The sequence below is a fragment of the Phalacrocorax aristotelis genome, chromosome 3 (genome assembly GCF_949628215.1).
Source record: "Phalacrocorax aristotelis chromosome 3, bGulAri2.1, whole genome shotgun sequence".
In the NCBI taxonomy this organism is placed as follows: domain Eukaryota; kingdom Metazoa; phylum Chordata; class Aves; order Suliformes; family Phalacrocoracidae; genus Phalacrocorax; species Phalacrocorax aristotelis.
This window is the reverse complement of record NC_134278.1, coordinates 67,780,949-67,796,445: the sequence shown is the minus strand read 5'-3', so window position 1 is coordinate 67,796,445 and position 15,497 is coordinate 67,780,949. Positions and strand designations below refer to the sequence as shown.

The following is a 15,497-nucleotide window of genomic DNA, read 5'->3' as shown; positions in this document are numbered from 1 at the left end:
TCCCCTTAAGTGTAACTATAACTCATTGGGTGAAATGTTTTCGTTATAAACTCTTTGGAAATCATCAATAGCAAAGACTTAGGAGGCCTAGTTATCCATGAATAGTACAGGGTAGGATGTGGTCATTGAACCTTTCACCCCCATTCTTCTTTCTTAAAAAATGCTAATACTTCTTTTTGTTAATGCAGTTGATTAGTCTGTAAGATCTAGGTTAGCTGTTTCTGTATTCCAGTGTATAAAGTTTGAACTAAATTAAGGACTAACATAACAGTGATTGTATAATGAAAAAATGTAAATACATAATAGCTAGCAATAATTCTGAATCTGCATCTCAGATCTGAACCACTGAATTGAGGACTCTTGCAGTTTTAGCTCTAATTTGGATTCAGTCAAAACACCTACCTTTTCCAGAATCACATGTGTATATATGTCAATATGGTAAGCCTGTGTATTTAAAAAATAATGATAGAAGATAATGTGATCATCTAGTAAAATATTAGCATCTTTTAAACTGAGTTTTGTTTTGGCTTTCATGCCTCACTTTTTGTACTGGGTGGGATTTCTTGCCTTAGAAGAAAAGAAACAAACTTCACATTTCCTAGCAAGCTTCTAAAGCAAGACAAGGAACAACATTAAATTGGTTTTTCATTGCTTTTTTAAAATACTGAGGTTGCAGTTGGAGGATGGTGAAGATGCAGAGTACACAGATGAGAACTTAAATGATCCAAATGTGCTAGCTTTTTCTGAGTCAATCAGGGGTGGGTGGACTTGTTATAAGCCTACAAGCCTATTTTAATGATTACCCAAACATGATGTGTTTTCTTTAGAGCAGATGCAGCATAAACTTCTCAAAGGTGACAAACCTTCGACTCACACAGATGTGTAGGAAGGACTGGAAGTTTGATGGGTTTTTCTTATCAAATTATATACACACAGAGATGCTAATTACTAGACACCTTTTTCCGAAGTGCTTTTTGATCGGCTTTTTTACAAGGAAGCAATACCACTCTCAACTGTCCGTGCCATTTTTGTTGACTGAAAAGATGCTGGCTGGGCCTTGAGAGGCACCTTATCATGGGCCCGCAGCATCTCCTGTCAGAACATGTAAGCAAAAAGTGTTAAACAGCAAGTGCTACAGATGATATTGGTCATTAAGTAATTGAACAAGGGAATTTCAGTGAATACTAAAAACAAGCCCAGAGGAGCAGACTTTGCAGAAATGGTTTTTAAAGCCAAGTGTTCCATTTGGGCTCATATCTACCTGTGAGGGCATTGGATCCTGTTATGCAGGATGGCAAGTAACTTTTCATGCTGCTGCCTAGCTCTTAACATTTAGAGTACAGTAATTTGTGAAAGGTCAGTATGTTCTCTTAGAAATTCTTATAATGTCTCTATGTGACTTCAGAAGGAGTCCCCAGCACTTGCCCAAGCAGAAAGTGTATCTGACAAATAGCTTTCAATGTGATTATATTGTTTATTACACTGGTTTTCAGCCTGGGTCCCAAGGAAGCCTTCCAAAGCATTGGTTTTCAATTTGTGGACACTTTGGGGAGTTGACAATGGAGAATGACTGAAAACCACCACTGTTATACATAATAGTATATGCATAAATCACTTTGGATATACTGCAGTAAAAATTAACAAAATAAGAACATTGGGGTTTCACAAAAGCAGACAGACTAACTAGCTAAACCTGCTTTGCTTTTGCCCATAGACATTGCAGCAATAAGCAGGTTGAGTTTGAGGCTTAGAACCACTCCTGATGGCAGTAGGCTGACGTACAGTGTATTTCAGCCTGGATTACTTACTTCTGGTTGCTTGCCTTTTGCTCACTCCGGAGCCTTCTTTTTGCAGATGGACCAGCTGCCTATCCAGTCCCCGTGCAGAACACCAAGCCACTACTTACTGTCAGTTTCACGTCGGGAGACATCAGTTTAATGAACAATTATGATGACTTGTCTCCTACTATCATCCGCTCAGGGTTGAAAGGTACGAAAGGAAGCCATTTAACCCCTTTGCTATGCTCTGTTTTTCTTGTATATTTAAAGATGTGTGTGTACGTTATGTTTTTGCCGTTGTCTCTCCTAACCCAGAAGCACTCAGCCACCGTTATTGCCACTTCCAGCAGTGACACCTGCTGGTGGAAGACCAGTGCTTGGCTGATAGAGTTTCTGTGTTTGAAAAAACATTTACATTTTTGAGATCGTGTTTTTCTGGCAGTTCTGTAGAGCAATTGATCTGTTTGCTGTTTTTCAGCTGAACATGCTAATAGGTTTATGCTGCTTTGTGTGAATGCTTCTGCTACATAACACTTCCTTTTCATCTTTAATTCACAATGTCTCATCCCATGCTTTTGGTAACCAGGTATGAATCACAATGCTGCTTTGACTCCCACAAATTTTGAAAACTTGTTAGAATTATTAATTATCAAGAGGCAAGTTATTCCGAGAGAAAGAGAATTCCACTGATTAATTACTCTATACATCTTGCTAAGTGATGTGCATGAATGTTTGTACAGTCAGTGTTCCAGGTAAAATCTTTAATTCACATCAAAATTTTTACTGTTCTTGCCTATCAGAAAAGTCCCTTCCTTGCCAGCACTCTCAGTACAATTTACAGTGCTCTGCCTGCAGAGACATTTTAATTCACTGCGGCACATAAGCACATACTTAAATATAGGTTCCACTGATTCTTTTTCATCTCCACAGGTTAATTAGTTTTACATTAGGTTAAAAAAAATAATTAAGCTGTTGGAGCAGACTCTTAGCTGTTCTGTAACAGTGTGATATTTTTGGTTAAAAGTTGCGCTAACACGCCAGCCCAGTATTTTTGGGTGGTCCACTATGTAGGGTAGTCCTAGGAGGTAAAAGAACCACCTTTCAGGTTTCTTTTCCATTCCTGCTTCCATCTGTGCCAACACAAGAAGCGCATTGCTGGCAAAAAGTAGCATCATGAAGCAACCCTATGACCCAGAAAACTTCTTCAGACAAAAGGATGCCTGAAGTCTGGGAAACTGAAACAAATTTAGAGAAGCTGTCATTATATCCACCAACAGGTCTGCCCAGAATCTCTACAGTATTACAGTAATTAGGGTAGGGAGTCGCCTTCAATTGTCACCTAGTCTAGCTTTCAGCTGGGAACAGTAGGAGAAGCAATCCCCTGTTTAGAGTTGCAGGGCTCTATCTTGTTGAGGATGTTTCTCCTGTTTCTCTTTCCCTATTGACTTTCACTAATGGAAGAAGGATCCCATAATTACGTCACCCTCCTCTAGCAAAATATTAATGTGCAAGCCAGAGTAGAAGTACTTTTATGAATTGTAAACGGGACTACATTGTTTTCATCAGTAGACGAAGAATGTACAACATCTTGCTGGAGTGAGACAGATAAAGGTGACTGGGATATCACTTGTTTGGAAGCATTGTACAGTGGAAAGTATTTTACATATAATTTTATACAGATGTACACATTTTCTATATCTTTGTATCAAAATGTTTTTCAAGAGACTGTGATTTTACTGGTTTTTATCACATGCAAGAATGTGCAAAACCACCCAGCCTAGGGTCTCCATCTGCTCCAGCCACTTGGTATTCTGCTGAGAATGTATGGTCTTCAGTATTGTGTGTGAGTCTCAATTCATGTGTTTCTGTTTGAAATCTGTAAGTATTGTGTTGTGGTCTCTGCAGCAGATGCCCTTGTCTTTATGGGCTGCTGTAGGCTACTCAATGTATTTTTAAAGCAGGCAACTATAAAAATATTTCAAGCATTACCAATATATCTTTGCTGTTCTACTAGGTTTGCATAGCTGTCAGTTTACTGGGAGTATTCATATTAACTTGATGCAGAAAAACATTTGCTGTTGGATGAGAATTTGATTTCCGAATACAAGTTCTTCTTTTCATCCAGCTTGAACACTCCTGGAAGCTTTATCAGTTCTAGTGGAGGTCCTGAACTGTTCAGTTGCTGCATCCTTTCTTTTTTTTTATGCTTTTTAACTCAGTGATTCTCAGTACACTGCTAGCTGCAGAACTGCTGAACTGCATCTACTAGTTGTACTAGTTAGCTGCATCTGCTACCTGCAGAGCTATAGCACATTTAGACTGCTGTCTGTTCAAGGTTTGCTGATATATGCATGCCTGTAGTGGCTGGCAAGTAGTTTTGAGGGATGGCTCTGAGCCACTGATTCACTTACAGACCGTTACCCTAGATGAAACCTCCGTCTGATTTCTGGTGTCTGTGTTTGTGCTGAGACCTGGTTATCAGTTGAGCTATTTTACATCAAGGTTCGATAATCATTGAAGACCCCGTTGACAGTGCAAGCATGCTGCAGAGCCATGCTGTCCCAGGCGGATATGGCAGCCCACACCCAGCCCTTCACTTCCTTTGCAGGAGCCTAATTCTAGGAGTTTTGAGAGAGAGAAAAAAACTGCTGGACACAGTAATCACTCTTCTTCCTCTTGGTGCGGGAATCGACTGAAAGTATTACTTGAAGATGTATCCAAAGGAGACTGTTTTTTCACTTTGGTAGTTGTGTAGTGAATCCAAATACCAAAAGTGGAGTTGATCAGCCTGTCTCACTGATTTCTATCCTGCCTATTGTTATACTCTCTGAGAAGGTTGCATATATCCCATTGCAGATTACTTAGAGGGCTGAGGACTAAGAGGAAAAAAGAGGCATACAGTGCCTAGATGTGGAAAAATTCATAAACTCATAGAATGGTTTGCGTTGGAAGGGACCTTAAAGATCATCTATTTCCAACCCCCCTGCCATGGGCAGGTTACTCAAAGCCCTATCCAACCTGGCCTTGAACACTGCCAGGGAGGGAGCATCCAAAACTTCTCTGGGCAACCTGTTCCAGTGCCTCACCATCCTCATAGTGAAGAATTTCTTCCTTATATCTAATCTAACTCTACCCTCTGTTAATCTAAAGCCATTACCCCTTGTTCTATCACTACATGCCCTTGTAAAAAGTCCCTCTCCATCTTTCTTGTAGGCCCCCTTCAGGTACTGAAAGACCGCAATAAGGTCTCCCCGGTGCCTTCTCTAGGCTGAACAACCCCAACTCTCTCAGTCTGTCTTCACAGGAGATGTGCTCCAGCCCTCTGATCGTCTTTGTGGCCCTCCTGGAGTCGCTACAGCAGGTTGCAGTACTCCAGGTGGAGTCTCACAAGAGTGGAGTAGAGAGGGAGAATCACCTCCCTCATCCTGCTGATCATGCTTCTTTCGATGCAGCCCAGGATATGGTTGGCCTTCTGACTTGCAAGCACACATTGCCAGGTCATGTTGAGGTTCTCATCAACTAACACCCCAAAGTCCTTCTCCTCAGGGCTGCTCTCAATCCATTCTCCACCCAGTCTCTGCTTGTGCTTGGGATTGCCCCGATCCAGGTGCAGGACCTTGTACTTGGCCTTGTTGAACTTCATGAGGTTCACACAGGCTCACCTCTCAAGCCTGTCAAGGTGCCTTTGGATAGCATCCCTTCCCTCCAGTGCACTGACCACAACACACAGCTTGGTGTTGTTGACAGACTTGCTAAGGGTGCACTCAATCCCACTGTCCATGTCACTAACAAAGATGTTAAACAGTGCCGGTCCCAATACCGACCCCTGAGGGTCATATTATTATAATAAAAAATATATAATAAAAATTATATGTTAAAAATTATGTTGAGGATGCGTCTTGCCTCTGATATGTACACAGAAGCATAATTCCCATGAGAAATACCAGAAAGTTGAAATAATACAAACCATTTTAAATTGCACATAAAAGTCCCTGAAAATGACAAGTTGACAACTTGAAACAATTTTGAGATCCTTCCTGCCAACTCTCATTTCTCTCCTGCTTCTTCATTTGAAGACAGCTTCTCGCCCACAAATGTCTTCAGAAGGTTCTTGGCAGATTGAACATCCCAGAGCACAAAAGTTTTGTCTTTACCTTCACTTTGTCTCAGCACAAAATAGCTGCCTTTCGCCTCTGGTTTAGAGTAAAAAGGTTTAAAGAGTAGCTCAGTATTCCTTGCACATGCAAATCTGTCTGAAACACAAGCAGAAACACAAAATACTGGTTTAGTGCTCTTGTTGCAGTGTGATAAAGAGCTGGGGGATATAAGGGTTTGAAATTAGCATCCCCAAATTAAGTTGTGGGCGTTCCTCATCATGAGGTGCCTGTAGGAGAAGTAACTGATATGTATATTCATATCCATGTATATGAGAGACTAAGCAATCCCTGTGTGCTTCTGGCAATCTGCTAGACAGATGAACAGACTTTCAGAAGTCGTGTCAGAAGAAAATCTATGTCATGGAGGCCATCTGTATTTATGGATAAAAATCCAAAAGTCTTTCTAGTTTGGTGTTATACTAAAATATAATTCTGGTTTGAGCAGTACTAAAAGTTATATTCACAGCCAATGTGAACATGAGGCATTGCCAGATATGCTACTTTTTTGCACTGTAGGCCTCTCCAGAAAAATACTCTTTGCAGCTCTCCTAGTCAGTGAGGTTATTTATCTGCGTATTAACTTAATCCAGTTATTTACCGCAAAGATGCGTATAGGGTCTTCCACATCAGTTTTAACATCTCTAATAAATTCTTGTACTTAGGTACTTAGGAGCAACCACTGATTATATTCTAGGCTCACCATAGAGAGAGAAAAACAATTTGTTTTTAGACATTTTTTGCAATTTACAAAATGAAGAGTCATTCTTAGAAGTGCGTATGAGGGCATATTTGCTACTATTTCGATGAAAGGCTTTAGGCTTCTAAGTACTTAAGTAACCTTTGAGAGCATGATTTAGCTGTTCAGGCCACTTTGCAGCATCTGGAAATGCTGTTTCTACTGATTCTAATCAGTGATCATTGCAAACTGTCTTTGCGATTTCAGATGTGGTGGTACAGTGGTGTACACAAGGAGACCTACTTGCAGTAGCAGGCATGGAGAAGCAAAGCCAGCTAGTTGACCTCAGCAATGGTTCCCTGTTGAAAAGCGCACTTGTCAAGTTCTACAACGTGCGCGGGGAACATATCTACACTCTGGAGACACCTGTGCAGGTAGGAGGTATTTTTTAAGTCCGTTCTCAATGCTTTGCTGGCATGCTTTTCCCACATCAGCTCTTTGGTATAGACCTGCAATGTGAGAAGGTTTACAGAATGTCCTGAACACATTCTAAAATACGATATAGGTAAAAATGGAATATAAATAATTATTGTTTGCATTAGGGTAGACACCCAAGAGTACATCTGTTTCTAAGGCCCACTGTGCTAGGTTTTGTGCAAATATATAACAAGAAACAATCTGTTTCCCAAAACAATTTGGCCACAAACAAGCAAGACAGAAAAAGGAAATTCTGTTGTTTTATGGATAAGCGACTGAGCAGAAAAAAATTGATAACTTGCTTGATGTTGTAGCAGAGCCAAGAACTGGACAAAAATATTTCAAGTCCAGTGTCATAACCACAAGGTTATTCTTTCTTTGTTATTGCTCTAATTTTCTAATGTACAGTCAGTGGATCTGATACAATATTTTACTCTTTATACTATCAGATGGAGAAGGATGAATCAAAGTCTTGTTTCTGTTCCCACCTTCAGTACAGACTTTCACTGTAACCTTGGTCATGTTTCTTGACAAGAAATGTCAAGACATGGTCTGTGTGCTGCTTAGGGGCAAACATGCTTCATAAGTCTTTGCTGATACTACAGAACCCAGCTGACTGTCACTCTACAGTTTATTTCATTTTGTGCAGAATGAGGATGACTCTGTTCTGATTTCTGACTGTACTAGTGAAACTTAATTAATTTATAATAGCTTTGAAATCTAAAAATTCCGGGAAATGCTGTTGAAATATTTACTCAATTATGTTTAATGATGATACCATTTATTATCATTTCTTTTTCAGTACCCTGATCTGGGATGGATACAAAAGGATGACGTAGTAAAACAGCTGCTAAGCTTTTGTGTTTGCTTATACTTAGCATTAACCTGTGCTTATTAACGTTAGTGCTCTAATTTAGATAGAATTCTTTAGTTTTGTAATGTATAAAATAATGTTCTCTAAAGGCAACCTAAATATGTACAGTGACTTCTAACGCTGATTTAGGTGTCTAAAGGACTTACACATACACACAGCTTTATTGTCTTAAACATAGTCCTTTCAACTAAGTAGCACAGCCCTTTCCTCTTTGGATCAATTCTGGAGAAAGCATATTTATACCGGTGTTGCTTATTCCCAGACCAGGTAAAAACGAAACCTCGTTCTGTTATGTCAGTACCAGAATACCGTATGTCCATGTTAGCTGTTGAACCAGTGTAACACTCTGGTGTCAAGTTGTGAAATCAAGCTGTGGTTTGAGTATGGAACTGATGGCATCAGGTTGCCTCAAGGTGTGCAAGTGTGCAGGCTCATCTCTTACTGCTCTCTACCCCACTTTGTTTCCAATCACCTCAAATGCCTTCATTTCCTCTATTTCTCCCTATATCCCATCAAATTCTTTTCATATTTTCAGCTCTTCTTTCTCCTCTGTTTAACCAGCTGGGAGAAAGCACATATTGTGGCTGATGTGAGGGCTAATTATTCTGCCCTATTATGTCTATTCTGCCGTATTATACAAGTACTTATAGGACAACTGACAGGTCATACAGAACAGGTAACTGCCAAGTTCATACTGCCATATTTCTCACAGTGAAAATATGAACATGAGGCGCTCTGCTCTTTCCGGCTGCTAATTTTCACTGTAGTTGCAGCATTTTAACACCATGGAGATTTCTTCCCCCTTTGTCAACTTCAGATGAAAAGCTAACAGCTTCAGAAGCTGTACGCCAGGTTGGAAGTGAAGGATCAGGGGGGTGGCAAACACCAATTTGTTATGCAGTCATAGAATCTCATTTCCTTAGGAAACCAGGGTAAAAATAACATTCAAACTCATGTATTTATGTTTATTAAAAACCTGTGTGCATAAACCTGCCTAAAATTAGAGCCACTTATCGTCTCATTAGTTAGTATTTCTTCTCTTTATTTAGTACATTTAAATTCCTATTTACTCAGCTGCAGAAGGAAGTGAGGGGGTCTTTCAGAAGGACACCTGTACCTGCTCATGTGGACTTTATGCTTCTGTGTATTTGAATGCTGGTCTAACGGTATTACCAGCCAAGTGACAGGTATGCTAGAACATTGCTAAGTATTTGGTTTACTAACAAAACCAGATAAAAAAACACTGTTGCAAAAAAAAAATTGCTAGTAACTTTTGTTATTCTGTGTCTCTACTCCAAAGATGTATATGCAAAGATGACAGATGACAAATTAGTGGTCCCACTAATTTGTCTGATGACAAATTCATCAGAGTAAATTAATTTTTATTCTATACCAAGACAGTCAGCCTTGTAATTTTATAAAATTCATCACTGGTTATTGAAGAAAAGAAAAGAATTTCCTCATCTCAAAATCTCTTGCTAAAACTGTTTCTTCGGAAGCAAGCAAATGTGTGACTGGGAAAGCACGTTTATTCTAAATGAGCAGTGTCCTGAATATAAAGGTCAAAAGGAAAAAAAAAAAAGGCAACAGCGAACACAGAAAATAGTGGATTACAGGTGCAAAACTGATTTTCCATGTGGTCCTCTGTCCCAATTCTTTGATAAAGCAGGCGTCTGAAAATCTGATCAGTAAAATATACTGAACTGTTTTGGCATCCTCTGTCTCATTTGATTAACTCACTTAAGGTCCTGCTTTCAGTGTAGGATTTTATGGTGCATAGACCTAGCTTGCTGGCTATAAAGCCCTAGACAGGGAAATCACACTTGTTTAGAAGTATCCAAATGAACGCAGTAGGTCTGCATGAAAAATAACACAAACTGTGGTGTGGTAGGGTTAGGTAGAGTTAGTCTCTCTTGTTCCCTGCTCTGGGGCTTCAGCCTGCCACCCTGACATGCTGCAGTAATATGTTTGCAGAATATAGCAAAAAGAGCATCGGTGAGGGTTGGGCAAATGTTGAACTTGTGCTACACAAAATCCAACTGCTTTGAACTATGAAAGAATGATGAAAAATTTCAGAAGTGACTTCAGAAAGTCACACCAGACCTTTACCTTATTGGAAGCAATTATGTGAAAAATGAGTCCATACTGTGACTCCAAAGACTTGATTATATAAATGAAAAGCATATCTTAATTTATAAATAAACAGTGTATCTTAAAGGCTGTTGATCACCTAATAACTATTCAAAAATATACTGTCATTTTCTGTAAAATTTAGCCCTTACTCTGCTTGCCCTTGTGTACACAAACACTAACCTGATGAAACAGAAATATGCCCAGTTTGTTTAGCTGGCAGTATTTTCCTGGTCTTGCTTTTCCAACATTTAAAAATGTGATTAAAACAGCAGGCTGCCCTGGTGCTTATAACTTTTTATTGGAAGTACGTTAATTTCTTGCATTATCAGTTAAATCCTCATAACCCTTCCCCAGCATCAAGCAGGTATGAGAATAATCAACTCTTTCAAGACTGTTTTACAGTCTTGCTAAATTGTTTACCGTAAATGCTGCAACCCAGTTCTGTCATTTCAAAATTTCTTATCTGATGTGCAGATAGGTCTTTATTATATCAGCTAAGTATACCTGGTGTCATAGAGGTCTCTTCTCACTAGATTACAGCTGCTTCATATTTTCCCATTTGAATTTTAAACAGAGAAGTCTTCTGCAGGATCACTTCAAAATTAGCAAAGTGCTGACTTTACCAAACCTGTGAAATTATTCCATCTGATGGTTCAAAGTTGCGGCTTGTATTTTGGGTCTTTCTTCACTTCTTATAATTTTCTTTCCTATACGTCCTAGAAAGGACCAGGAGAGCAAGAACACAGATTTAGAAACCCTGATGCTGATCTCTTATATACCTGTAATCCTAGAGTAAATTTATATTATCTTATGATTTTATACCACTGTGTAACTGGTGTAAGGACAGATTAAACCTCAAATGCAATAAAGAAGAAGGATAAGAGTGAACTGAGCCCTGTACGTTCCAGAATCAGCTGTATTGGCAAGAAGATTAGGTGCAGAAAAACTGTGATCACATTTTAATCAGTGTAATATTTTTAAACCCTAATTCAAAGTGGTGTACCAAAGGCTAAATCTTTGTCAGAGAGGTTTCCAGGAGTCTTTGAGAAGACGACCCACTTGCTCTAAACCAGCTTCCGTCAGCAGCAGTCTTCACACTGTTGTGGTTTAGCCCCAGTCAGCAGCTAAACACCACACAGCCGCTTGCTCACTCCCCCCCACCCCTGTGGGATGGGGGAGAGAATCAGAAGAGCCAAAGTAAGAAAATTTGTGGGTTGAGATAAGAACAGTTTAATAATTAAAATAAAACAGTAATAACAATAATAATAATAGTAATATAATGAAAAAGAAAATAACTAGAGAGAGAGAGAGAGATGGAACCTCAGGAGGAGGGGAAAAACACAAAGAACAGTGATGCAACCGCTCGACACCCACTGAGCAAAGCCACCAGTCCCTGAGCCGTGTCCACTGCTTCGCCTGGCCAACTCCGCCTAGTTAATACACTGGGCATGGCATCATATGATATGGAATATCCCTTTGGTTGGTTTGGATCAGCTACCTTGGCTGTGCTCCCTCCCCTTCCAGCTTCTTGTACACCCGGCAGAGCATGAGAGGCTGGAAAAGTCCTTGACTAGTACAAGCGCTACCCAGCAACAACTAAAACATCAGCATGTTATCAATATTATTCTCATATGAAGTCTAAAACACATCACTATACCAACTACAGTGCAGAAAACTAACTCTCTCCCAGCTAAAACCATGACAGCATTTCATGGGCTGCTTCTCTACTGGAAACATCCTGGCATCTGAATGGATAGATTCATGATTATATGATCCTGCAGAAACATAGTAGTTGTGTAAAAGCTATTTTACTGAGGCCTGAGGAGGGTGCCATATTAGAATCATAGAATCATAAAGGTTGGAAAAGACCTCCAAGATCATCAAGTCCAACCATCAACCCAACACCACCATGCCTCCTAAACCGTGTCCCAAAAGTGCCATGTCTACACTTTTTTTGAACACCTCCAGGGATGGTGACTCCACCACTTCTCTGGGCAGCCGGTTCCAATACCTGATCACTCTTCCAGTAAAGATATTTTTCCTAATATCCAATCTAAACCTCCCCTGATGCAGCTTGAGGCCATTTCATCTCATCCTATTGCTAGCTACTTGGGAGAAAAGACCAACACCCACCTCACTACAGCCTCCTTTCAGGTAGTTGTAGAGAGCGATAAGGTCTCCCCTCAGCCTCCTCTTCTCCAGACTGAACAATTCCAGTTCCCTCAGCTGCTCCACGTAAGACTTGTGCTCCGGATGCTTCATCAGCTTCGTCACCCTTCTCTGGACATGCTCCAGAAGGGGACCCCTCAGTACAAGAGGGGGACATGCCCCCTCTTGTACTGTCGAGCCCCAAACTGAACACCGTATTTGAGGTGTGACCTCACCAGTGCCGAGTACTGGGGCACGATTGCTTCCCTCCTCCTGCTGGCCACACTATTCCTGATACAAGCCAGGATGCTGTTGGCCTTCTTGGCCACCTGGGCACACTGCTGGCTCACGTTCATCCGGCTGCCAACCAGCACGCCCAGGTCCCTCTCCACTGGGCACCTTTCCAGCCACCCTTCCCCAAGCCTGTAGCATTGCATGGGGTTGTTGTTACCCAAGTGCAGGACCTGGTACTCGGCCTTGTTAAACGTCATGCAATTGGCCTCGGCGCATCGATCCAGCCTGTCCAGATCCCGCTGTAGAGCCTTCCTGCTCTCGAGCATATCAACATTCGTCCAATTTGGTGTCAGCTGCACACTTAGTGAGGGTGCACTCAATCCCCTCCTCCAGATCATTTTGATAAAGATATTAAACAAGACTGGCCCCAAAACTGAGCCCTGGGGGACACTGCTCATAATCAGCCCCCAACTGGTTTTAACTCTGTTCGCAGCTCTGTGGGCTCGGCCATCCAGCCAGTTTTTACCCAGTGAATTATAGATTCTTTCATTCATTCATTCTGAAATTTTAGGTTAAATTCAGATCAAAAAGCTTTGAGAGAAGAGGATGCCTTTTATGTTACCCAGCTGAGCTGACCTTGCTTATTTTATCTTAATTTATTTCGCATAGAGTGTTCAGGTTTGTTGCTTCTGAATTAATGTTGCCTTTCATGTATATCACCTGAAATTAATCCTATTTAGTTGTTATTGGATGATAACAAAGCATCAAGAAGAGTTTATTTTCCTACAGAAAGAGAAACAAAAGCAACAGTTTAGAACTAGCTGGTGAAAGACTGGATATCAATAAGGACCTTGATATTTTCCATATAGGCCATAAGATTGTCTCTGACTGCTGCAGAAATGGGTCATAATCAGGACTGGAAAATGGAGACACTTGTCTAAGCAGAGACTCATTCTGCTAAAACGAAATCTTATCATAGTATTGAAATCTAAAAAAAAAAAAATTACTGTAGAAACAGGGTACAAGGAATATCTGGAAATCAAATCAGAGTTTGCTGCATGAAAAATCGTAGAAGACTAGAGCCAGGTAATTTGTGACTATGGCATAGTCTTTATTGCCTTGATCACCATCAATTCTTACTAGTTAACATTATTCCTCTGTAAATATCTGAAACAGAAGAATTAAGAAGTTACGTTACTTTCCAGCAGCCATCCATGAATGCTGTGGCAGTACAGAGATGTGCACATGCAGTTCACAAGAGCTGGGTAGGCACTGCAGCTGTTGCACCTTCCAGCTTCTCTCTGAAAAAAAGCAGAGGGAAAAATGTGTGTCTCCACATCAGCAGTCTAACTGAGAGAAAGCAGGCAACGTAAATCAGTTTTACTTACGCATACCATTCACTAGATACTATTTTGCACTTGGCTGCTTTCTCCTGAGAGAAATCCCACTTGTTGCTGGACTTTCTGCCCTGGAATACCATTTTTATTCCGTTACCAGTGAGACTCCCAGTGCCAGCAGTCAAGGGATCAGTGCAAGCAGCAGGCAGGCCCCATCGCTCAGGATGTCTGAGCTCAAGGCAGGCAGCAAGAATCAGCTTGAACAGTGTTTTCATTGAGTGAACTGCGTAGAAGTGATGAAAGGTATATAAATTATGTTCTCTCCTGTAAGAGAGACAGATGAGTGATTTAAAAGGAGCAACCACAGAGCTTGAGCAGAAATATCCATTCCCACGTGATTTTCTAAGGGGAGTCAACATCCCAGCTGGGGGTACAGATCTGAGTAGATGTAGCTGACTTTCAGACCCCCTCTGAAAAAGTGGCAAAAGAGCTCCTTGTTAGCCAATTTTTGAGATGTGTTTTCAGTCAATGTTTCTCCTGATAAAACATTTCTATTTTTTGTTCTTTAGCCAATTGTTTCTAATATATAATTGTCATAGAGCTGAATCCGATCTAGGTGCAGGAGTGCAAGGGTTTTTCCAGGATTTTTTTTTCTACGTGTTTGTATTTAAACCCTGGAATTCATTCAGGTATTTACAGTTTGTGCTGAGATTTTTCAAAACCTGATACGCAAAATAAGATTAGAAATTGTCATTAGACATTATATTTGTAGCTGCATTTCCTTGTTCCTAGAAAAAAAAAAAAGTGTGCAAACATGGAAAAAAAAATTCTGTGCTAGAATCTGCTTGTTCATTTTCTAACAGGTACGATATGGGTATCAACAACTTTTTCCTTCCTTTTCTGCTAAAACAATGCAAATAAGTGAATGCTTTATAAGGAGCAATACTTTTGCATTGGATGTTGGAGTTCAGTTGGCTTTTCTCAGCAAAGTTTGGAAGGAAAGCTGTGGCCAGCTCATAACTGACTTGCTGCAGTAATTGATTCATATCCCCTGTCCTTCAAGGGAAAGAGCGGGAAGCATAGTTATTGAAAAATATTATTGGAACAGTACATTTAAAGGTCAGGTCAGATCTGGCATTTGGGTGATCTTTTATTTCTCCAAGCCCGTAATGACAGAGTAATTTTCCCTGAACATCATCTTAAATCTTAGCCCTTCACCGTAAATGAAGTGTTGGTGGATATTAGGCTTCAGGAGTACTGAGGGACTGACCATTCCGTAGAAAAGGAAGGCAAGGCATGTCTGATAAATCAGTAAGCAAAGACAAACGAGTATGGTACAAGCACACTTAGATGAGATTGAAAATATTAAGATTAGAGCATGTGAGGTGTGTGGGGAGACTAAATGTACGAATGTAGGAGTAGAAATGTTGTGATTTACAAACAGTACAACACTTGCAGGAATTGTGTGTCTGTGTGTGTACACACATGCATTTAAACATGCTCCCACTTACATATTGTTTACATAAAAATACATTAACAGAATATAAGGGAATCAGACATTCAGAAGTTTAGAAGATGGCTGAACTATAGTTGGTTGCCTGTTGGGAAACTGTGGTGAAATCATGCAGTGAGGCAATGTCTTTTGACTTCGGACTTTCTACTCTTCCCCAGCTCCACAGTGCT

At 40.4% G+C, this 15,497-nt stretch overlaps 1 protein-coding gene across 4 annotated transcripts in view; it reads left to right on the top strand.

The window, feature by feature from the left end:
• Positions 1–15,497, top strand: part of TULP4 (TUB like protein 4) — a 180,202-nt gene that overhangs the window by 142,913 nt on the left and 21,792 nt on the right. For all 4 annotated transcript variants that reach the window (XM_075087842.1, XM_075087841.1, XM_075087843.1 and 1 more), the window contains 2 exons: positions 1,855–1,989; positions 6,879–7,045. In XM_075087842.1, coding sequence (XP_074943943.1) covers positions 1,855–1,989; positions 6,879–7,045 — 302 coding nt within the window. The remainder of the gene's footprint in view (positions 1–1,854; positions 1,990–6,878; positions 7,046–15,497) is intronic.